Raw genomic sequence first — 24,508 nt, 5'->3', positions numbered from 1 at the left:
GTATCTTTAAAAATTTATAAAACTATAGTTTTTATAAAAGAAAGCTGATTAGTTTCTGTCTTTTTACCTCATGTTTTCTCCCTTCGTTCAGAATACCCCTGAACAATAAAATGCTCTTGCATGCTCTCTGTTCATATATTTGATGCATTTTAACCTGAAAGATGGTTTGTAACAGAACTATTGCTGGTTTGCTTCTAATGGTTGAGATATCATGTACGTTTTTACCACTCTGGTTTTTTTAATCTGTCACATTAATGAAATTCTTCTTTTTTCAGGCATGTTTACATATCATAAGGATTCATACTGCCATTGGTTTAGCAGCTTTAAATGTGATAACTATTCTGAGTTCCGATTGGTTGGAATTGTATCCTTTAAACTTTCCACTAGGAGGTGCTAGTAGACTAGGGATTTTTAAAAATTTTATCTGAATTTTGGAAAACTTCTCGTTAAGCATTTTATTCATATTAAACATTCTTGTCAAATTTACTAACAGATTTTTCAGTAACTTTATTATTTGCAATATCACAGCTATATAATGTCAGCAGATTTAATTGAAAGGAATGACTGAATTTTTTATATTTTTCTCTGAAAACTTTATCTCAAAATAAAAATTATTTCCTATTTCATATATAATCTAAATTATCAGAAATTTAAGGCATTAAAGTATCTTTTCCATTTATAATGTACTGTTTTTCTGTTCTTTCACTTTGTGCTTATTTCACTCAGTTTACTATGTTGAAATTGTGGAAATTAAATCTAACCCCTTAATATGCTCTCAAATCCTGAGGCATCCAGAAGAATTAAAAATTGAATGGAATAGGAACATTTAAAGCAAATGACATTATTTTATAGTGTTTTCAAGATTATATAAATTCCTGTGCCATCCTCTAATCCCTATCAGGTGTATTGGAAAGGGTGTTCCTGCACTGGGTGGGAGAGTGGCCTTCTACAGTAGTTTTTTTAAGTTCTAAGAAATATAATTGTGGAAGAAAGGAGAGAAGAGTAATTAAATGAGCAAGGACTGGAGATACATAGGTTAAAAGAGGGGGAAAATATCCACCATTAAGAAGCTTACCACCTAGATGGACAGAAGACCATCAGTGCAGGGTGTTTTCAATAGACCAACAACGTCTATTGCAAAATGCAGTAGACCAACAATGCAGTCTGTTTTCAGAGTCAAATGACCATTGGGCATTAAGTGCTAAGGAGTTCTGAGAAGGGAAAGATTCAGTGTATTCCTCCCAAAGAAGGTGGAGATTTAAAAATGGGACCAATATATTTGATTAACACAGGGCTGAAGAGAGTAGGACATGGACAGGGAGAATGGTTAGAAAAAAAGGCTGCCTTGTGCTGCACCTGTTCCAGAGCAAAGTGTAGGTCCACTCAATGGAAGCAGAGGGCGCACTGAAAGTTATAGAAGATACCTTCAGAAAAAGAATTAAAAGCCTCATGGAGGGCTTTGAATGTCTGTCTTTGCTGCATTTGTTGGAATATATGCTGAAGAGTGTATGTGGAAATTGAGAGGCTGATGGAAGAAAAGGTAGTAGGGAGAAAACTACACATTGAGCTGGTAAACTTAATTTTCAGTTTTGTATATATTGTCGTGTCTAAAGGTCCAGAGTGCTAAGTTCCACAATATGGAACACTTAATGGTTCTTAAACTCCTGTTTTTGTTCTGTTATCTACAGTAATCATTTGTTGCCTGTTTCAACTTAATTGAAGACCTGAGTCATTGAGGTTCTCAGTACACTATGAGCTATTTGAATTTTCCAATATCTATGTTTGTCATACTTTACATTCTTATCATGGCTTAGATTTGGGTCATATTTTGACTTTCTAATATTTGTAATAAGGTATTAGATCTTACTTAGCTGGCTAGAGAGCAGTAGATTGAGAAGCATGCTGATGATGACAAAATAATAATAGTGAGGATAATAATAAAATAGTTAATATTTATGGAACCATATGTGCCAGACACTATTCTGATCACCCTTTTCAAATATAAGTTTGTTTCATACTTATAACAGCTCTTTATGTTAGATAAATGTATCAGTGGTGGTATACAGTATCATGATTTGCTCATTGTTTTATTTTGCAATAGACATTAGTTTTTATTCAGTCATTCCTCAAAGGAGCATATTAAGCATACTTAGATGTTTCATATTAGAAGTTAAACACTTAAATCTAAAATTAAATTATTATAGCTACTACTGTCTCATTATTATGTGTATTTATCTCACACACAAAAAAATAAACTATACAAGATAAGATTGTTGCCCCAAAAGCAGGATAATATATAGAATAAATGTGAGGTGATGGTGGATTGTGATCCTGTAAGTGGTTGAGAGATGTATCAAAGGCAAGGAGAACTAGAAATTGAGAAGTAACAGTCATGACGATTGGGAAAATATACTTGGTTCTCTACATAGTTTCAGTTTTTAAATTTCAGGACCAAAGATTTGTTGTTCTACTAGTTCTGACAGTATTGTGTTTCTAATACAATTCTTTTTAAATATGGTAAGGCTTTGGAGTTTACAAGAAATGTTATAGTAAAACCTGTAATAATAATTATAAAATATTGTAAAGATTGCATGAAGAGCTGTAATATAGCAATTTTTTAAAAATAGAATTTCCTGTACCAAAGGGGCATTGGAACTAGGAGTAGGAACAATATAATATAGTGCAGAGTTTTCAGACTCTGCTCTTTGCACCATGTGACAGACACCTCAGCAGCTCCAGCAGAATCCCCCAGCACCCATCCCTGCTTCAACCAGAGCAGGTTGATTTAGTATGAAATGAAACATTATACTTCTGCTTATGAAAGTGCCCTGTAGCAAATCCTGTGAGCCTACTTCCTCATCTGTTAAAAGCCTTTCTTCAGGACTATTAAAAAAAAATTTTTAATGAAAAATGCTTAGAACTTGTCACCATAGTAGATAATCACAAATGGTAACTACAGTAGTTTGTGGTTATTATTGTTACTGCTATTGTCACAATTATGGAAGTGTATTAGAACTTATTTTCGCTGTCTGTCTCCTTGAACACACTGCTCAGTCTCTGTTGATATGGTTACCTATAAAATAGCCTGTCTATTCCATAAATTATTATTAGCCTTCGAATATTCTGCCTTAGCAAATTAAAATACCGGCTGTCTTTCAAGTTTTAAAAATTGTTTTCAATAGTTTATCCAGCCCATATGTTTAGATTTCCTTTTGAGCCCATAAAAAATGACCTCCTTAATAACTTGATATAATAATCTTTATTTGACAGTTGAAATATTATGAAATTTGATCTAAAACCTCTCTTTTAGCAGGGATAAGTTACATTCTGCCATATAACTGATAAATAAATAAAATACCATTGGGCAAAGTTTATAAATAGAACATCTGTAGTTTTTAACTTTAACACCTTGAGTAAACTCCAAGTAATAAAAGCCTTTTAAGTATTAGTGTAGGAGATTAATTGTCCTATTAGCTTGTCAGTAGTGTGTGTCTGTATGTATGTCTGTGTATCCATATGTTTATTCAATACAGCTTTCTTTACGTAGTCTGTACTGAACTTTACAATAGTCAGAACGATCACTAAAATCAGTAATGTGTTCTGCATGAATTCTATTGAATAAATTGCTGCTGCAAAATCACCATTATCTTTGTTTAAATTTAGAAAACTTTTTTTATATGTTACATAATTTATGTAAATGTATGCAATTGCTATCTATTGTGATTTTAGATAAAGTTTTCTAGGAAAATCATTAGATACTATCAACTGAACCCCTCCTTTTTACATGACTTTTGGTAATCAAGGAATTATATTACGTAAAATAAAGGGAAAATAAAGAAAAGGAAGTATGTGGGATTAATTAGAAAGTCAGTGTTAGATCTGAAAGAAGTATGCAAGAAATAGACCGATGCATAATTCAAAACTCATTTGTTGTCATGGATTTTATGTTAATGCTTAACATTTAGTATGCATAGCTTATGGGACTAGCTGTTTATAACAGCATTACCTTGGATATTCGTTTCCCCCCCTGCTGTTACAAGAAATTATTGAGCCCTCCCATCGTTCCTAGTGATCAAAATACACCAGTAGGCATCTGCAGTGTTACCACTGACGACTTATGTCAGATTATGCCTGTGAGTATAAAGTTATTAATGTCTTCTCTCTTAATGCTAAATCTCTCTCGTCTGCCTGCAGTCTCTCTTCCTAATGCTATTTTTATGTTTAAAAATGGTTTCCCTCTGCCTTTGTAACCCATCTGCTTTTTCATCTAGCTTTCTCCTTTCTTATGGAGACGTAACCCACCTTGTAGCACTTCTAGGCTCTCGTAGCATAGTAGAACAGGCTTTGAGTGAGAGGCAAAGATTTGATTCCAGGCTCTGCCACTTATTAGCTCTGTAAACTTGAATAAGTTGTTTACCCTTTCTGAGCTCTAATTTCCTTATTTGAACAATAGCATAATAGAACTTATATATTGGGGGATTACATGAGATAATACAGTGCTTAGTACTTGATCACTTCCGTGGATCCTTTTTCAAATTATTGTGTGCAATATCATTAACACTGTCCGCAACAGCCTCTCTAAAATAAATGTATGAATTTCACAGCACTGTCTCATAACATTCCTCAGTTCAGAAATTAGAATTCTGATCATCAAATTTAATCCACTGTTAAAATTTAGTAGAGGAATGAATAGTATATACATCCTCCTGACAGTCCCATATAGTAATATTTTTTACAGCTGAGTTTTGATAACTACTGGTCAGCAGAGAACTCCCTGTAATACTCTTAGCAAGTACCTGGATGTAGACATTCTCTGTTGCTCATTAAGGGCCTATCTGAATATCCCTGTGTTTTAATGGTCAGATGAGTTTGGTGTAGGGTTGGCACCTTCCTGTGGATGTTGAGAAACCTCTCCAGAACACCAGACCAATTAGAAGACCATTCTTCATACTCCCCGGGAGTGATATCAGACACATTTTTGGAAGTTGGTTTGGATTCTTTCAGATTAAGAGCCTAAATCCGTATTTTTATAAGACTCAATAGTTAGGAAAATAGTGTGATGAGACCGCTTGCAAAAGGTAATAGAGCAGGCTCTGATTAAAAAACTGGAAGATCTCCTTTCTGCAGTGTTGTATCTACCACACTCTACCTGTGAGCCTGGATGATCCATTTCATTTTCTTATCTGTAAAATGATGGGAGCAGACAACTGCTCTCTGAGTTACCTTCTCATTTTAGATGTCTGTGATTTCTTTTTGGTCTGGCATATTCAGTTTTTGCCAAATGTTTTTACAAATAAATTTCCTAATTTTATTATTGGTTTTTACCAATAAATTGTCTAATTTTATGAATAAAGCTATTTGAACTTGACTCATTTAGATCCAGCTTTTTTTAGTTAATAATAATGGAAATTTTATGAATGACTATAAAATATAGTGTATTATGTTATGGAGATGAAGATGACAGTTAATTTCATATTCTTATATTGGCTCTTTAATAATGAATCAAGATTGTGCATATACTTTGAGATGAACTGTAGAAAAAACTAACTTTTTACACATGCATGAATAAAGATTGAAAGGAAGCAAGAAAACTGTGTTAGGATAGTGGATGTAGGTAATTTTTTAAAATTGTTTATAAATGGATTATTAATTTATGAATAAATGGCATCTGTTAAAAATTGGCACCCAATTTCCATTTCATATATGGTAAAAATATATCCATAAAAAAGTTTAACTCCTTTTTTATTCAGTTGTTTGTATACCATTTGTATGTCTACATGGTGTGTTTTCAGGAAGAATAAACAGGAAAGCAAAGAGAAACAGCTAGATATGTTTCTTAATTTAAACACAGTATCTGTGAATATAGGACAAAAAATACAGAAAGTAAGCAAAATATTTAACAATGGGGCCTTCAATATGGTGTTAATAAAGGCAGTAATTTTCCATGACCATGTTAATGAACCCCACTGTTTCTCTAGAGAGGGGCTCCATGACTCAAAGCGTCAGAATTGTCCAGCAACAAGAACAGCCATCTTCTCCACACAGTCTTGTCAAAATCACGCTCGAGGGTTTTAGTTGAGACTAGAGGAAAAGCAAGCATAACCTTGAATTATCAACCATATCTCTTTTCCTTCTGCTTCAGTCACACTCAAATGTGCTCTTAAATAAGATCCAGGTATTCAAACTGTGTGTAAAAACAGTATTCTTTATCTCCATACACTCTTCATTTCATTATAGGTTTACAAAATCATAAAAAAAGTTGAACTATGTGGGTAGTTAATATTATTTTAGAGATGGCATATTACAGTTAAGAATGTAAGTATGGATAAACAAAAAACAGTCTCCAAAGAAATAGGGGTTTGAAAATACAAAGGCTGGGAATAAAATGCCTACAGTCCTGAATAAAGCAGATCTGAGTATGTAACTTCATGACCTGTTGACTTTGTATTTTGTCATTAAAAATTGAATCTTTGAAGGAAGATATTAAGTCCCTTCCCTTGGATTCACCTACCAGTCCCTAGAGTTCTTTAAAAACATCACAAATCTCCCAATTATAATTTTCAGCATCCAAAATTTTTATTAATACTCGAAACAAATGATGACAATCATCAAATCTGTGTCAGCCTAGATTTGTTTAAAATTTTCTGGTTTTAATGGAATGGAAAATTTATTAGGTAAAGTATGTAAGATCATTCTAACCATGCTATTCTTTATCTTTTCTTCTAATAAGTTAAAACTTTAATTTTTTCATAAAATCTGAAAAAAATTTTTTAAAGATTGGGTTAATTTTTCTATTTTTAAATCTTCATTCATGGAAAACATGAGTTATAATGTAGGAAAATCTTTCTTCTGTTCTCAGCTTTTTCTTAGGAGAGGAGGGCACTGAAAGTGAAGTGTAAAAACCACTTCACAGGTATAGACTGTATTTTTATGTTTAAAAGATGAATCTTAAAACAGATTTTTTAAGAATATAAATTGATAATGAGAAATACTACAAATTCATAAATGATGATGTTGCAGATAGCAGTGAATTAGGATGGAATCTGTGCTTTTAGCTTCCTGCATAAGAATAGAACGCAGAGTTTGAAGAATAGACCTCTGTGGTTTGAACTGGGTATTTTCCTCTTACATGACCTTTTCCAGTGAATTCTTCTAAGCCTTTTAGATGGTAGAAATCATTAGCAAGCATTTTGTGCCCTGAAAAATACATCTCTAATGTTATCTTTATTTCACAATCTGAAAGATTTTGTAAATGTAAATTAACTGTAGTAGATCGACGTAACTATTTGGGATACTATTTGATTTAAAAATGTAGATAACAGATTTCTCTTTTCAGGAGTTGGCCCATGGATTAAGTGAACTCCTGTCATACGAAGGCAATGTTGAAGAAGATTTCTATTCAACATTCCAGGTACTATTAAGGGCAAATAGCTTTCTGTTAACTATGTGTTTCATATCTATAAAATGCCATTTGTTATTAAATACCTATCATTAGAAAAGATGAACAAGATTAATCAACACATACCATCCCCTATCTTAAAGGATCTTAACCTCATAAAGGAGGGACACATGTAGATGAGCAGTCAGTGAAAGTGCTTAAAGAAATTCACCAAGGATAAAGGACTCTTGATAGGCAGCTGGCATATTCCCTTGACTCTGTTACTTTCTCAGAGCTTTCAGCTTCTAAAAATAAGCCTCTCCTGTAGCTTTAGTACAAGAAGTTAGGAGCAGAAACTAATGGATCAGACCAGAGCTCTCTCATTTCTACTCCCCTAACAATAATTGGGAGAGGAAAATTATAGTAATCCATGTAGCTCCGAAGACCTGAGTATTACCTAAAGGGCCACACAGTTTTACGAACATCAGTATTTAAGTGTATTCAACAGAGAGAGTTAAGTTAAGGCCCCACTTTTTTACCCCATAATCCCCTCATGATACCTCATTCTTAACACAGATATCACAAGAGCTTAGCTTTTCTGTCATTTGTGTATTTAGAAGGGGGAAAAACCGTTCTCTTTAAATTTTACGAACCTGTTCATTGAACCCTGTTGTTAGATCAACCATACCACTAAATATGCTTGTTGGAATCTCCCATCAGGTTTTTCAAGAAGAATTTGGAATAATTAAGTCCTATAATTTAAAGCCAGGTGGTGATAAGATTCCAGTTACCAATCAAAATAGGAAAGGTAAGTTGGATGCCATTTCTTAATTAAAATGCATTAATGTTTACTGTTTACTTTTACTAATTAACAATGTAAAATTGCTTTCCAGAATATGTACAGCTTTATATTGACTTCCTTCTCAACAAATCCATCTATAAGCAGTTTGCTGCATTTTATTATGGATTTCATAGTGTGTGTGCTTCAAATGCCCTAATGGTGAGTTTAAAACTTTATGCTTTCAATGACGTTTTGTAAAACTATGATATTGACAAATAGTTCCGTAAATATTTTTGCAGATGAGCTTTTAAAATAGAAAATGTTTTCTACTTTTTAAAGATAGAGCCAGAAATAAAACTAGTTCTCCCATTTCAGCCTTGATTCTCTAAAGGGAAAGGAGGCCAGTCAACTCCATTTTTCTCCCCTTGTACTATGTCTTTCAGGGCTTTAAAAAATTTCCCAAGCAGGGGCTGGCCCCGTGGCCGAGTGGTTAAGTTCGCGCTCTCCGCTGCAGGCGGCCCAGTGTTTCATTAGTTCGAATCCTGGGCGCGGACATGGCACTGCTCATCAGACCACGCTGAGGCAGCGTCCCACATGCCACAACTAGAAGAACCCACAACAAAGAATACACAACTATGTACCGGGGGGCTTTGGGGAGAAAAAGGAAAAAATAAAATCTTAAAAAAAAAAAAAAATTTCCCAAGCAGAGTGGATGATGAGATCCTGGGGACTAAAGGTCTTAATACTGAGGGACAAAGCACAGAAAAAAGTTAACACGGAAGCTCCAGGGCAAAAGCCATACGTCTTACTGATTAAGGCACATATTCATAACTGCTTCCTGCTGCTTCAAGGGTCCCTCAGCAACTCTGAGTTGCCTTTTACCCATAGGAAGTGGTTTGTCTCCGGAGTCATGACGGTCTCCGGTTGGTTTGACTTACCTTAGCTGTGTGAATATGGGTCAGCTCCTATTTAGAACACCATGTGGGAAATAGCCTAAGGAAAAAAGCATCATTTTCTAAAGAACTGGTGCTCCTCACCCCAGCTAATCCATCATGCCACTGGTATCTCCCCTCAGTTTTATTATGAGGGTTGGGTCTTTTGTTTGAATTATTTTTCATAGGAGAGAGCTTGTTTTAGAGGAAGCTTTGTCACCTGTTTGTTGTTAAAAGTACCTGTGAAAACAGGGCACTTAATTGAGCTCTAATTTAGAGTTTGTCTGTGACACATTGGTAGTTGTGTGGGTGGAGGGAGGAAAAATAAGAGTTAAATGGCATAGCCTGGTCTCTATTTTTAAGTTTTAATCTCTTTAGGTGGGAGATAATCTATGTAGCTGAAAACACAAGACAAACTACAACCAAGTCCCCAAACTCTGCAGTGCACACGGGAGGCGTCATGGGATATTGGAGGGAGGCAGGGAGATCAGTGAATGCGGGAGTAGCTAAGAGAGTTTCAGGCTGGGTTTTGGAGAAGAGTTGTAATTTGGATTCAGCTTGGTCATTTGCTTGTTTTTCTAGCAAACTGCTAATTACTATTTGCAAAAAGGGGGACCTAATAGGTTTGAAAAGACTTAGGAACTTTCAGAAGCAAAAATATCTTACCTGAGTAGGAAAAATATAAATGGAGAAGATTTTTCCTTAGCAAAAAATGGTTTGATTTGCCAAAAGAGAAGTCATGATTTTTGTAATTTGATTCAGTGAAAACAGTTCTAATTTCACTTCTTTTTAAGTCATCACTTTTTATCATCATTTTTGATAAAAAATTATTGGCAGCTGCTTCGTCCAGAAGAGGTTGAAATTCTGGTCTGTGGAAGTCCTGAACTGGATATGCACGCTCTGCAGAGAAGTACGCAGTATGACGGCTATGCGAAAACTGACTTGACTATAAGGTGAGCTCTTTATACTTCTGACAGTGAGGTTGCAGAGGAGGGAATGAAAGAGAAGGTGGTTCATTTATGTGTATAACTAACAATCTTTGCATCAAGTAAGTCCGTCGAAACATTGTAGAGTCCCAAACTGCCTTATTTTATCTCTAGAAAGTAATGTGAGAAAATTAAATACGAAATCACTTAACAGTCCCCTTGGGAGAAAGTGATAGATTCTACAAAAGTATAGAGATTTTACTTTTCTAAAAATGACTTTGGTTCTAGAATTTCAGGGATGCTATAAATCGCATTTTAAGAACACCGTGTTGAAAAAATAAGACTTGTAAATTTTATAGGAGAAAATGGCTTTTGTACTATCCACTGTTGGATTTCTTTTATAGTTTTTTTGAAATGTTATTTTTATAATAATATTAGTCAAAAATCTAATTGATATTTAGAAGCTTGTCATTCCTTAATTTCACATTAAGTGTATTATGTATGTTTAAGGGAAGTTTTTTCCTTAGAGCTTACTTTATATTACTTTATTCTGATCTGCAGGATTTTTGTCAAGACCTTTTATATAAATTTCCTTTGGTGTTCTCTAGATACTTTTGGGATGTTGTGCTTGGATTTCCTCTTGATCTTCAAAAGAAGTTGCTACATTTTACGACAGGAAGTGACAGAGTCCCTGTAGGAGGAATGGCTGATTTGAACTTCAAAATCTCAAAGAATGAAACTTCTACTAACTGGTAAATTTCTAGATTATAATTTTATTTTTAGTCTATAAGTTTTGCTAATAATATGTTTGGAATTAGAGGATTCTTTCAGTCTGATGTCATTTTCATAGAAAAATCTTGGGAGTAAATATGGCCTTGAACTGAGAGAGACTGTGGCTTAAGGTTCTCTATCAGTTTTTGAGACACACCACCACTAACTGATGATGACTCCTTTCCATCAACTTTTTACTTTAAGTGAACTGCTTTGTAGTCTCTTTTAGAATCTAGCTTACTGTTAGTAGTAGATTATCTAACTTTAATTTTTATTTAAAAGTGTTTTTATTAAAAATATTAAGGTGGGTTTTTGGGGGGAGGGTGGCCATTATAATTAGTGCTAGAAATCCACTAGTACTAGTCCTTTTTTTTTTAATATAGTGCTCTTTGCATATGAAAGTAATGATGACAGCTTTAAATTATTTTCTAATAGTGTTGATGGGTTAATGCTGATCTACTTCTTTTCCAAATATCTTATAATTTGAGTAGACACTACTTTGATTATAATCATTTTTTCTCCTGCCTCTTATTTCCCCTGAGTTCTGTCAGTTCTTCCTTTCATTTTAGACTTGGACTCTATTCTTTCCTTTCCCACTGCCACCTCCCTGGTATAGTTACTTTTTGTCTAATTCCTAGCTTATTTAAATAGCCTCCTTCCTGGTCTACCTGCTCAAATTTTTTTCCTTTTTAATTATTTTATCCTCAAATTCATTTTCCTTAACACTGCTTTGCTCATGATATTTCCCTGGGCCATAATAGCTTTATTGCTCTCCATCACTTTCAGTTCTAGAATATGGATCCTGTCAAATAAAGCTTCACAGTCTTCTCCCCCAAATTACCTATCAATTTTCACTTCTTCCCACACTTTGGTCGACAGGCTCTATTTTGTTATTCCTTAGACTTTTTTTTTTTTTTGCTGAGGAAGATTAGCCCTGAGCTAACATCTGTTGCCATTCCTGCTCTTTTTTCGCTTGAGGAAGATTATCCCTGAGCTAACATCTCTGCTAGTCTTCCGCCACTTTATATGTGGGTCACCACCACAGCACGGCTGACGAGTGATGTAGGTCCATACCCAGGATCCCAACCCACAAACCCAGGCTGCCAAAGCAGAGTGTGCCAAACTTAACCACTATGGTACAGGGTTGCCCCTCATTAGACACACTTTGTGCCTTCCTTTCTCCATACTTTTAAGTGGTTCTCTTTACATGTGACATTTGCTTGCTACCTCTCTACTCATGAAAATTCTACCCCTCTTAAAGACCCAGTTTCACGTTGACTTCCTCTGTTAAGCCAGTCATCATTTCTTCAATGAGCCCCTCAAATATTTTATAGAAGTCATATGTCACTTATCGTTTTGCACCTTTGTCTTAGTCATTTAGCCCTTCAAGGTAGAGGCCATGCCTTATGCATCTTTGTAATCTTCATGTAGCCACACACATATTAGGTGCCCAGTAAATGTTTCTTGAATGAATGCTTAAGTCACCATCAAGATTATATTTAAAACATAAAACAAATATTTACATATGTATATAAAATTAAGAAATTTCTGAATAAGATTTACAATTAAAGACCTGAAATGAAAAAAGTTCAAGATAAGCCTTTTAATGTTATAAATTTATTTTCTTAACAGAAATTAATTTTTCAGAATATTTCATGTTAACAAAAATATTGTCAATTTAAAAAGAGTAATCTGAGTAATGTATTTAATACAAGGGTGACATTATATCTAAACTTTTCCCACTATTATTATTTCAAGGATTCTTTTTTAAGCTCACGTGGCTTAGGCATGAGTCTTGAACAAGTCTAGGACTTCAAGTGGGAAGTTCACATATGTTAATATGGGCGACCATGAGAGACGTGGCACTTCACCATTGTAGATCCATAAGTGTCTGTTCAGTGGAGGCATTAATGAGTCATGTCTTAGCATAGCAAAATAGATTTGAATTGTGTGTGTTTGACAGTTTCTTAGTGGTCATTCTGTGTGTGTTTTAAAACTCAGTATCTGTAAAAAAAACTTTTTTCCCCAGGTTGCCTATTGCCCACACCTGCTTCAATCAACTCTGCCTTCCCCCCTACAAGAGCAAGAAGGACCTGAAACAGAAATTAATCATTGGAATTTCAAACTCAGAAGGTTTTGGACTTGAATAACCTAGGAGACTTGAAATATATTTTATATGTAGCATTTACTTCCCTCTTTTTGTGCCTTTAACCTTTTCATGTTTCTGTTTCAAAACACCTTGACAAAGCTCACCAACTTTAAAATACTGATTTTTTTTTAAATCAAATATCAAGTATGTTCAGTGGAGGAGGCTTGATTTTCTAAAAACACAGAAATTGCTTGAATGAGGAAAAGACCAGATGGCAGAGACAGGTGTGGGTCCAGTCCCTCTTTTTTATAGCACTTTATCATTCCCCATAAGTAGTTTGTCACAGCTGTTCCACTGGGAAAGCAGAGGACAGTGAAGAATGCATCAATGACGTGGTGGAACCCAGGGGCAGATTGTGTGCTGCTAGCACACAGTAGCAACACCGAGAGGAGCTCCATTACCGTTAATGTGAGGCCTAGAGCCATATTTTCACATAGAAGTGTAAACAACAGTACAATTGCAGATGCAGTTTACAGGGTTTTTTGATATACTGGCTTTGGTCCTATAAGATTCTTTTCCACTGTTGCTGAAAAGCATGTAAATAACTACATAATAGCCTGAGAATAATGGGATTTTGATAGTGCCATTTATTGCTAAAGATTTATTTTTACAAAGTAAATTCAGGGTTTTAGATGTGTATACAGCTTTTACAAATCAATAAAGATGATTGTACAAGAGTGTAACTATTTTCAGACTAATTGGATTCAAGGTTATATTCTTTTAAGTATTATTGTTAGTCTGCATGCACATTGGCAGTAAACTAGTTACTTTGAGTACTCTGTAATATTTGTATAATGATAATTTCTTCTTAAGTGTCAGGATATTAGAAAGGAAATCAGATCTAACTGATCGTTGCTAAATTAAGTCAATTACAAGCACAAAAGAAAAGAACTGTTTTTATATATACTTTGATCGATGTACAAGGCTTATTTCTAGTATTTTTTGATCACCAGTTGTACTGAAACACTAATTTTTGGAAAAGGTAGGATAAGATATTTGACAAAAGTGAAAACAATGTAACATTTGTGTCAAAATGATGTAACTTGTTGTAAAAGTAAAGTTCAACATTTTGGCCAAAATATTTGTTTTTCACTGGATCCTGAATATAGTAAATTCAAAAGTACCCTTTTTGGAATTTCTAATAAAGTAGCATGTAAAAAGAAACTGCATTTTAAGTCAGATAGTAAATGGTTTTCTTTTTAACTTATAGCAAATGAAGCAGTTTTATTAGCATGTTATAAGTATCTCCAAATCGACTTCTCTATTATACTTTGATAGCTTTCCTTCAGAAAACTCTGAAGATATATTTGCAATAATAACGAAGCCAGCATTTAATACCAGCATATCGTTCACATGCAAATAATACTTTCCCCCGATTTTTTCTGAGTTATGTTGTTTTCTATTGCTCTGCGTCCTGCACCCAACCAGCAGAATCCTTCCAGGGTGGAGGAATCATCAGCTCGTTCTCCTGCAGTTCTGAAGCAACCCGCGAATCTTTGAGGAAAAGGAGGTACTTAGTTTACTGTTGTCTTTGAGGCAGAAGCGACTCTGCTTTTATGTTTGGACATACTATTTAAAGGATTTTTCTTCTTCAAAATCTTGGCAAGCCTCAGACAGTTAAAAGCTTGTTGGTTTTGTTTGCTCTGTTTTTAATCCACATGCAAATAAAACTGCTTCTCTCTTACACTGCTTGAACTCGAAAGTGAGATTTTGAATGTAGGTTACTACTAACTAATAAGCACAAAAGAATCATGTATAAGAAGCCAGGTTTCAGTGTTTTAAATAAAATGTAAACAAAGTTTGTTTGATCGAGATGGAAAAATTGTGTTGGCTGGTCTGCATGTTTAATGATGTGCTTGTTTCTCGATAGCTATGTCACTTTTAAATAAGAAGTACACAAGCAAGCCAAATTTTTAAATGACAAAGTCCATAGATAACTGGAAAATTTTTGTTGTCTGTTGTTAAGTTGAAATTTATAACCATTTATCACTAAATTGCACATTGCCTTTATTTATTTATGCTCTGTTTTTGGTTTACAGTGTAATAATACCTCATTTTTTTAAAAAAACCACTACTGTTATATTTCGTTAATTTAAACAGCTAAAAAATTCATGTAGTTGCTTTTTTTTATATAATCTGTTAATGAATTCTTGATTTTTGTATCTGCCACAGTAAATTAAAGCATTGCACAGTATTTATCAGTATTTACAAAATGTCCTGTCCTTTTTTAGTCTTTGCTTAATCATATTTTTGTCTGTATGATCAGAAGTTTTTAACAGTCCCTCTTTTTTGTACAAATCTGTATTATATTAAGTTGTTAATTCTGGATAAAACTTTTCAAATATTAAAGTTATACAATCAGCAAGGCTTCAGTTCATTTTTTGAACATTAGACAATTAAAACTGTAACTTTAAAATATCTTATAAATGCAAACAATTCTCCTTATTACACGCTCAAACTAGTGCTTTAATTGCTAATTTAATTGCTAATGTAGCTTCAAAAGATGTGTGTTATTATTGACACCAACTATAACCAACTTCTTTAGCATTATTTTCAGTATGAAACTGTGTATATCCAGTGTCTAGATGATCACACAGCTATTCTGCCAAATGAATGTTATAATGCCAGGAAACGAACTAAGTATGACATTTCATTGGCCACAGATAGACAACTTTAGATCTTAAGTATTTCTTCCCAAAACTATTAGTTTGACCTTTTTTTCCCATGGCCCACATTTCCTATGCTTAAGGAGAGGAGAGAGTATGAGAATGTAGGAGAGAATGTCATGGGTATTAATGGAAAAGGATAGGTAGCTGGGTGGAAAAAAGACTAGGGCTGGTTGTCACAGGGGAGGGTACAAGATCACTTTGCCCAGATGGCCGCCCAGCCTTTAGTCCAGGGGAGTGGTTAAGAACTGGGCTTTGGAGCCAGACTGCCGGATTTGAGATTACTGTTCACTCGCTGTGATTCCATGGGCAAGTTACTTAATCTCCCTGTGCCTCGATTATAAAGTGAAACTAATTTGTAAAATGGAAACAAACTTACCTATCTCTCAGATAGGGTTGTAGGGAGGATTAAGTGAATTCATACATGTAGAGCACTCAGTGCCTGGCATATGGTAAGCAATATAATGCGAGAGGAATCCCGGTGCGAATGTGATGACATCTTACCACCACTGCTCCCGAAGCCTCTGGAGGTTTGTGACCGTCAGACATTGGGTGCAACCACAGGTTAAAGAACGCAAAGTGCTCCTGAGGCATTAAAATTGTGTTAGGAGAATCTTAATCCAGAAACAGTGTTTTAGAATTTATTATAGCTGTATCACTAGGCAAGGGTTTTTAATATTACTTTACAGATGTGTAACATGATGTAATCTTAAAACAGAAAAATCAGTGGGCAGTTTATTTTAATGACATACTTCAAATATAGAGAAAAATTTCAGAGATTAATACAGTAAAACACCATGTCCCTACACTCAGAGCTAACAGGTGTTAACATTTTGCCAGGCTTTTTTAAAAGTAAAAATTACAGATGAGTGGAAGCTGCTTTTTGTGCCTTTCCCCAGTCCCAGTAGACTCTCTTTTCCCCATCACACCGCAGCTGGTGTGAACCCTTCCCACACTGTCTTACGTTTGTATTATACATGTGGCTAACTGCAAACGCTGTAGTATCATTCTAGTTGCATACAGAATCCCATACTCTGCCTATCTTTACACAACTTTTTACACTCACTATTGTCTTTTCTAGATTTATCCCTGATTATACATTTAGGTGTAACTCATCCATTATAGTGGCAGAACAGATCCTATTAAATGAATATACCGCAGTTCGGTGATCCATCCTCCCACGGACTAGCATTTAGATGTCTCCCCCGAGGTAATCCAGGCTACGATGAGCATCTTGCCTGTGTTGAGCATGCATGCACAGGTCTCCCAATTAACGGCTCTGACATGGAGTGGCTGGATCACAGAGGGCACATCTTCAGCTTTACCGGATGCTGTTCAGTTGCTCTCCAGAGCGATGGTTCCAGCATTAATTTCCACCACATTAGGAGAGTTGTCGTTTCTCCACGTTCTCAACACTCGGTTTTACCTGACCTTTTTTTGGCTAATCTGACCAGTGTGTTTTAACTTTCATTTGCATAATTGCTAGTGACGTTGAGTACCTTTTTGTACATTTACAGGCCATTCAGATTTCTTATGGGAATGGCCAGTTCAATATTCTTTGCCTAATTTTTTTCTGTTTTTCTCATTTGTTTTTAGGAGTTACTTTATTCTAGATATTGATCATTTGTTAACAGGAGGTACATTCCTTCAGTTTGAATCCCACATCTGCCAATGACTGACTTTGAACAAATTGCTTAAGATCTCTTCACCTCAGGTTACCCATCTGTAAAATAAAGAAATAATAATACATAGCTCATAGGGTTGTTAAGCCTATGTGTAATTATATATGCGTGTGAGTATATATACTTACATGTATATATGTATATATCTTACATCTAAATAATGTAATATGTAAGTTAAATAAGTTTATAAGTATGTGTGTATATAGATGTATTAGGAACATACATATATACTAATACATGAAACATATAAACTTATTTAACTTACATATGTATATAAATGAATAAGTACTTAGATTTATGCCTGACCCATAATAAGTGTTATGCGTTTGGTGTTATTACTATTACTGTTACTGTTATTATAGCTCATGCATTGCAAATATCTTCTAGTATGTGGCCTGACTTTTATCATTTATAAATATGAAATTTTTAATTTTAATTTAGCCTGTAAAACATTATTTTATATAGTTGATGTTGTTTAGATTCAACCACTTTTTGTTTGCCATTCCACCCTCTATTGTTCACACCTACCTCTGGGATCAAGTTTCTTCCTCCTAAAGCACTTCTATGAGAAAGTCTTTTAATGAGGGTTGTTGGTAGTAAATTTTTTTCATTTGACTGAAAATGACTTTATTTCAGCTTTATTCTTGAAAGACAGATTCATTAAGCATGCATTTCTAAGTTGATGGTTATTTTTCTCTTATAGTGGCAGAACAGATCCTATTAAATGAATGTACCGCAGTTCGGTCATCCATCCTCCCATGGACTAGCATTTAGATGTCTCCTCCGAGGTAATCCAGGCTACGATGAGCATCTTGCCTGTGTTGAGCATGCATGCACAGGTCTCCCAATTAATGGCCTGTATATTAATCCACTGCCTTTGGGTTTCATTGTTGATAGGAAGTTAGCTATCAGTGTAATTGTCATTTCTTGGTTGATAATCTCTCTGTTTTCTCTGGCTACTTTTAAGATATTTCTTTTCTCATGAAACTGCAGAACATCAAAGATAATGTGTATAGTGTATATTTTTTTTATCCCACTTAGGATTCATGGTTCTTGAATCTATGGAGTTGTATCTTTCAATTCTAGAAAATTCTTCAGTCATTTCCTCTTTGAATATTGCTCTTCCCTGTTCTCTCTAATCTCTCCTGTTAAACACGTTGGACCATCTCATTCAACCTTTCCATCTCCCTCTGTGCCTCATCTATTGTTTAACCAATCTACTGAGGTTTTTTGTAATTTCAATAGCTATATTTTTTATTTCTAGAAATTCCTTGGTTCCTTTTCAAGTCCACCTGCTCTTTTTTCAAACTGTTCTTTCTTTCATATGGTTTTATTTCTTTAATCATTTTCAGCATACTTGTTTGATGTTCTCTTTTAGATTGCTCTCCTCTCTTCAGTTCTTGAAGCACTAATTCTTGTTTTTGTTTGTCTACTGGCTCTCATAGTGATTTGTTTCCTTGTGTGATTTGTAATTTTGTATTTTTGCATTTTTTATTTAATTTTGTTTCCTGAATAGTGCAACTTCCCTAGCAGAGTAGTTTCATGTTGTTCTCAACCAAGGCCATGTAGGTTTCCCCCACCCATATTTATGTTACCTTCCACTTGCGTAAATTTGGACCCCCACACCTACAGTGGCATAGGTTGGGGTTTATGAGTAGAGTTTTTCTATCTTTTTTCATACACACAGCAACCAGTTTATACTCTAGGCTTTATGAAGTGGGGTCAGTTTGGGCTCCTCACCTGGAATAGGCCTAAGGCATGTCTGTTGAACTCGTGTGGGCATGAAAATCCATTAGAAGGTTCATCACCCTCATGAGTCACTGAATCCTGCTTACTACCTTTGGCTTTTCATTTCTTTCTCATTTCCTGTAACTGATGATTTCCCTTCCTTTCAATCTTGAACATTTGTATTTTAAATTTTTGTAGATATATGTCTGAAATTTATAAAAGCTCATGGTAGTAAATGGCCTCTTCCATTTCAGTTCAGCCTATACAAGCATGCCCACTGGTTCTTTTTACCCCATCCAATGCATAAACTTAAATGCATGTTCTCTGTAAATTATTCACACCAATGTTTAATAATTTGTTAATTTAACACAAGTTTATGGGGTGCCTACAATATTTCAGTTGAAGGCTGATCTTCAGTTTCATACAGCACTTGCTTATTCTTTACAAATGTTGGAAGCAGATATGATTTTGAATAGTTCTTTTATGAAGCATTAAAATGTGTCTCATAGCAAGAAAATTTCTCCAGGATTTCATGACAATGATACAATTCAATGTTTAATCAATTAGATGTTACATTTCTGAACCCAGGGGTACACATATAATAAGAGCATTAGTCACCACTGAATTAAGCTGCTAGGTTTTTCTACAACCTAACTTGACTTTTTCTAATTACAATAGAAAAAAATAGAGAATTCTTTCAGTAGGGTTTCTCAAGGAGCACAATCTTGCATATAGGCACCTCTACTTATAAGACTTTCAATATGCCTGCCTTGTCCATTTCTGTCACTGGCAGTCTTATTCTCCTGATTCCCAGGCTCGTAAACATTGGTCTCATTCTGATTTTTCCTTCTCTTTGACCTCATGTCAGCAAGCTTCATCTTCATGTTGTCTCTCAGGTATGACCCTTCTTTCTACTCCATTCCTACAGCCTCCTCCTTGGTTTAGACGCTCAACCCTTCATAGCTAACTGGCCGCCTTGACTGTAGATTTACTCTTCCCCCATTTATCCTAAGGTCCTTACAGTTAATTTTTATAAAATTCTGTTCGTATCGTGTGCCTCTCTCTCCATCCTCTAAGATGTATCTGAGGCTTATCTGATCACCTTCCAACTCCAAAGCCTACCATGTGTCCACTTTTATATTGAATATTCCCCAGTACCAGCTTCCGAAAGGATTTCTCCTTTGCTGTCTCCTGAACACACGCTGCTCAGTCCGGTCCCTGCTCAGCCTCGTGCTTCCGAGGTGCTGCTCCTGCTCCTCTCCCACCAGCCAACTGCTCCCTCAGCTCTATCCCAACCCAGGTAGGTCTCCTGCCCTCTACAACCTCCCCAGACCAGAATTTTCTCTCCCCTGCCAAAACTCACCCTGAACCATCACCACCCCTCAAACACAAAACTTCATAGCAGGCAAAACCCCCTCTTTTTCACATCCATCCCTTCCCCGCCTATCTTCGTTTCTCAGTGGCACTTAGTATTGTCAAACTTGTGTGTGGTTAAATGTGTGCATATCAGCAGCTTGAGAACAGAGGTATTTCCTGCGTCCCCACCTAGCACAGTGCTGGGTCAGTAAACTCAGATAAAATCCTGTCTGACTTGTTGACTTGACTGGGCAGGTGAAACACTCATCAAATCAGTGGAGTGAACCAGAGACCTGCATGGGGAAGGAGTTTCATCTTTATTCGTAACCTATTACCCTGACTCACACAAACCCGTTTGCATCCTGACTGTCAAGACTTCAGTGTGTCAGCCTCGGAGGAACGCCTTCTGAACCCCCACCTACCACCATGTTTCCACTCCAAACTACACAGAGCCTTCGCCTGCCCACCTCCAGTTACCAAGTGGCTCATTCACCAAACGGAAAATAATTAATGAGCACTGATGGCCATCATACAGTAACCATGACAGGGGCTGGGGAGAAGGTTGTAGAACAGCTCTATAGTATCATCCAAATTTTGAGTGTGTGTGTGTGTATGTGTATGAATGTGTGTGTGTGTGATCTGAAAGATTATATTGCATTTTGTTAATAGTAATTATCACTGAAATTATGCATGATTTTACTTTTGTCTTTTTTGCTTGTTTGTGTTAATTTTTCTGCAATGAACATTTTGTAATAAGAAAAAACTTTTAATTTTTTAAAACCAGTTATCCAGTACCCTGAGCATCTACAGAATATTAATTGAAGGAGCAGAGATGAATATTTATTGATTACCTATGGTGTATGAGGCATTTTATGTACACTATTTCAAGTTTCATTTAATCTTTACAACAACCACATAAAATTGGTGTTATCATCCCCACACTGTAGATAAGGAAATTGAAACCTAGAGAGGCCCACAAGCTTATCCAAGGTCACACAGCTGTCAAGAAGCCAAGGCAGAATTTGAACGCGTATCTGTATGCCTCAAAATCACAATTTCCCGTTTCATATGCTCCCCCAACTAGTGAGGCTTTCCAGAAAATCCCAAGCTTGAACTATCCTGCTGGAAGTGGATGAACGTTTTCTCATTGATGGGACCAGGATTCAGTCAACTTGGGTTCTAGTCCTAAGTCTGATAGTTATTGGCTATGTAAGCTTAGATGGTTTCATTTGCTTTCCTTTTTGTCTTCCAAAAAAAATAACAGATATCCTTGGAATTTTAAAGTATAGTATAGAATAATAATTTCCTCTGGGTCGAGGAAGAAATTAAGTCTATAATAATGATGACTTAGAAAATCATGACAGAGGCTGGCCTGATGGCGTAGTGGTTAAGTTTGCCTGCTCCACTTCGGTGGCCTGGGGTCCACAGGTTTGGATCCTGGGCACTAACCTGCACAGTGCTCATCAAGCCGTGCAGTGGTGGTGGTCCACATAGAAGAACTAGAAGGACTTCTGGCTGGGATATACAACTATGTACTGGGGCTTTGGGGAGAAAAAAAGAGGAAGATTGGCAATAGACGTTAACTCAGGGCCAATCTTCCTCACACAAAAAAAAAAGAAGAAGAAGAAAACTATGATAGTGAAAACACTATATCTAGCCACCTGGGATATAGACTATTATTGGAAGGAAGAGTGTTTGTGGGAAAATTTATAGCTTTTTTATCAAAAGATAAGATTAATGAATTCAACAAATAAATTAAAATTTCAGTGAGGGGGACAGGGAACATAGAAAAAATAAATAAGTAAAAAACAGTAGAGCTGAAACATAAACCCAAAAGCATGTTCCTTGAAAAGGCTGATAAAATCGATAAACTTCTAGCAAATATTAATCAGGAAAAACACACCAGATTAGAAACAAGAAGGAGTTGCAAATGGCAGGGGCGTGCCTTGGAGCCCAGGTTTATCCTGCTCAGCCGAGGCTGCAATTCCATCACTGCTGGGAAGAAAACAGGTTTGATGGGAGAGAGTGTCAGAGGCTGTTTTTGCAACACCCTCCAGAAGCATGGCTAAAGATGTACCTCAGGTGCATGTCATCTTGGACATAGTCCCCACACTTACGGACTCTTTCCGGTTGGGGACCCTAACCTCTCCTCTGAACTCCACTCCCAGATTTCAGCAGCCTCCAGACAGCTCCACCTAGGGGCCTCACAGCTCTTCCAAAATGCAGCCATTTGCATCTCAGATCTCAGACCTCCCCTTCTCCCCCTCTTCTCCTTCTCCTTTGTTTCTCTTCCTCCTCTACCTTCTTTCTCTGGTTCTAGAAATAACACCCCAGCTTTCTCCTTTGTCCTTGTCCTTTCTATATCCAAGCCATTGCCAAGCCCCACAGTCTGTCCCCACAGTGTATCTGTTCACACTGCCGTGGACCTAGTCCAGGTCTTGATCACCTAATCATTCTGGGAGCTCCAATCTGGTCTCCCTGTGGCCAGTCTCTTCCTTCTCAAATCCATCTACACACAACCTACCACCACCGCCTTCCTCAGAAACCCTCACTGGCTCTCTACTGCTGACAATACAAAGTCAAAACACATCAGCCGGGTTAGAGGCTTTCCATTATTCTACCCAACTTGTTCAACTCAGCTCCTACGCTTCTCCTTCAGATAGGCCGTAATCCTCCCAAACAGCACGCACCCTTGTCGTAAAACCACAAGAGTTCTGAGAGAATGTTACTAAGAAATTGTGTATCCACCCAAGTCATCCTTCAAATGAAAGCAGCATAAACATTCTTGAGCATGCAAAAATTTGAGGAATGCACCCCTAAAAGGCTAACCTTTACAAAAAAACAAAACAAAACTACTAGATGACAAAATCCAACTACAAGTGGATGAATTCTAAACATCATAAAACAAAAGCAAACAAAACATTCTATGGGGCAAACGAAACTCTACACGAGACAAACAAAACATGTTCTTTGCCATCCTCAGCTGAGGAAAGGATATGGCGCTGGGTTTTAAATCCCACCTTCGAGTCAAACTAGACCTGGATCTGAATCCTCCTCTATTCCATTCTAGCTATGTGACTGTGGACACATGTCTCAATGTCTCGGGGCTTCAATTTCTTACCTACATACCTATCATCTATCTGGATCTATTGTCCATCGTCTGTCTACTATCTCTATCTATCCATTATCTATCTTTAATCTGTCTATGTACCATCTATCACCTATCTACCCACCTATCTATGAATTATTGAAAGAATTGAATGATTCCATTGTTGGGGAATGGTAGTCCTCTTCCTACATACCAACCTTGACCCAAAAACAAGGCCTTTGATTCTCCTCTCCAGTCAGTGGGTGTTAGAGTGAGAACTTGCTTTCTCTCCCCTCTCTGACTGCTGCCCCCAAGGGAGGGGAGCTGCATTTTGATTGATGAGAGCCTGGTTGCATCGGGCCATGTTTTGCTGGAGTATGGATCTTGCACAGAAAAGCCGCCCCAGGCCTTGTTCTTCTCTCTAGTTCTCCAGGAATCTCTGACCTGCTTGAGTCTAGGCATAGTGGACACATGAGCTTTCAGTCACCCCTGGTCAATGGCCACCCCCAAGGAGACCTGCCATTCTCTAGCTTCTCCATTTGTATCTGGGGAGGTAAAGGTGGAGGGGAGATAAGTCAGGGAAGACCAACCTGAGGTAACAAATGGATGCCCAAAACTCAGTGGCTTTGTACAGTAGAAGTTCATTTCTAACTCACTTACCAGTTCTGGGAGGGTGTTGGGGTCAGCAGGGAGCTCACCCCGAAATGATCCCCAGGTGCCACCATCCTCTAGGGCATCATTGACATTCATATGCAGCGGGCTAAAGATGAAAGCATGATGGATCCTCCCAGAAGGTTTTCATGGGCCAGGCCTGAAAATGACGCACACTGCCTCTGCTCACACTACATTGGAGAGAACTCAGTCACACAGAGTCACAGGCTGGATTCAGGAAGCAGATGTTGACATGAAGGTTATTAGGAATCAACACCTGTGAAAGGAGAGGGGGAGGAAACAGAATTGGGCAGAGGGAGGAGTCAGACTGTAACACAGTCCTGACAAAGCAATGGTCAATCCAGTGGGGAACTGTGGAGCAAATATTGACCATGTGAGT

The 24,508-nt window shown here is 36.5% G+C and overlaps 1 protein-coding gene and 1 long non-coding RNA gene across 5 annotated transcripts in view; one reads left to right on the top strand and one right to left on the bottom strand.

Moving 5' to 3' along the window:
* HECTD2 (HECT domain E3 ubiquitin protein ligase 2) overlaps positions 1-15,302 on the top strand; it is a 78,282-nt gene extending 62,980 nt beyond the window's left edge. For 2 of the 4 annotated variants that reach the window (XR_011537484.1, XM_070610417.1), the window contains 8 exons: positions 276-364; positions 3,975-4,133; positions 7,337-7,411; positions 8,099-8,186; positions 8,272-8,378; positions 9,929-10,044; positions 10,626-10,769; positions 12,818-15,302. Coding sequence is in view for 1 of the 4 variants with exons in the window: in XM_070610417.1 (XP_070466518.1) it covers positions 276-364; positions 3,975-4,133; positions 7,337-7,411; positions 8,099-8,186; positions 8,272-8,378; positions 9,929-10,044; positions 10,626-10,769; positions 12,818-12,938 (899 nt within the window). In the remaining 3 variants the exon portion in view is untranslated. Of the gene's footprint in view, positions 1-275; positions 365-3,965; positions 4,134-7,336; positions 7,412-8,098; positions 8,187-8,271; positions 8,379-9,928; positions 10,045-10,625; positions 10,770-12,817 lie in introns of all 4 variants that reach the window. The other 2 variants (XR_011537482.1, XR_011537485.1) reach the window with 2 other exon arrangements.
* LOC139081947 (uncharacterized) lies at positions 5,726-24,466 on the bottom strand. Its single transcript, XR_011537486.1, has 2 exons — positions 24,118-24,466; positions 5,726-6,081 (listed from the first exon to the last, which is right to left on the bottom strand). It is a non-coding gene; the product is annotated as an uncharacterized lncRNA (long non-coding RNA).
* Between the last annotated feature and the right edge of the window lie 42 nt (positions 24,467-24,508).

Source organism: Equus przewalskii, chromosome 1 (assembly GCF_037783145.1).
Source record: "Equus przewalskii isolate Varuska chromosome 1, EquPr2, whole genome shotgun sequence".
NCBI lineage: Eukaryota > Metazoa > Chordata > Mammalia > Perissodactyla > Equidae > Equus > Equus przewalskii.
Note: the sequence above shows the minus strand (reverse complement) of the source record. Positions and strands in the feature narration are given on the sequence as shown.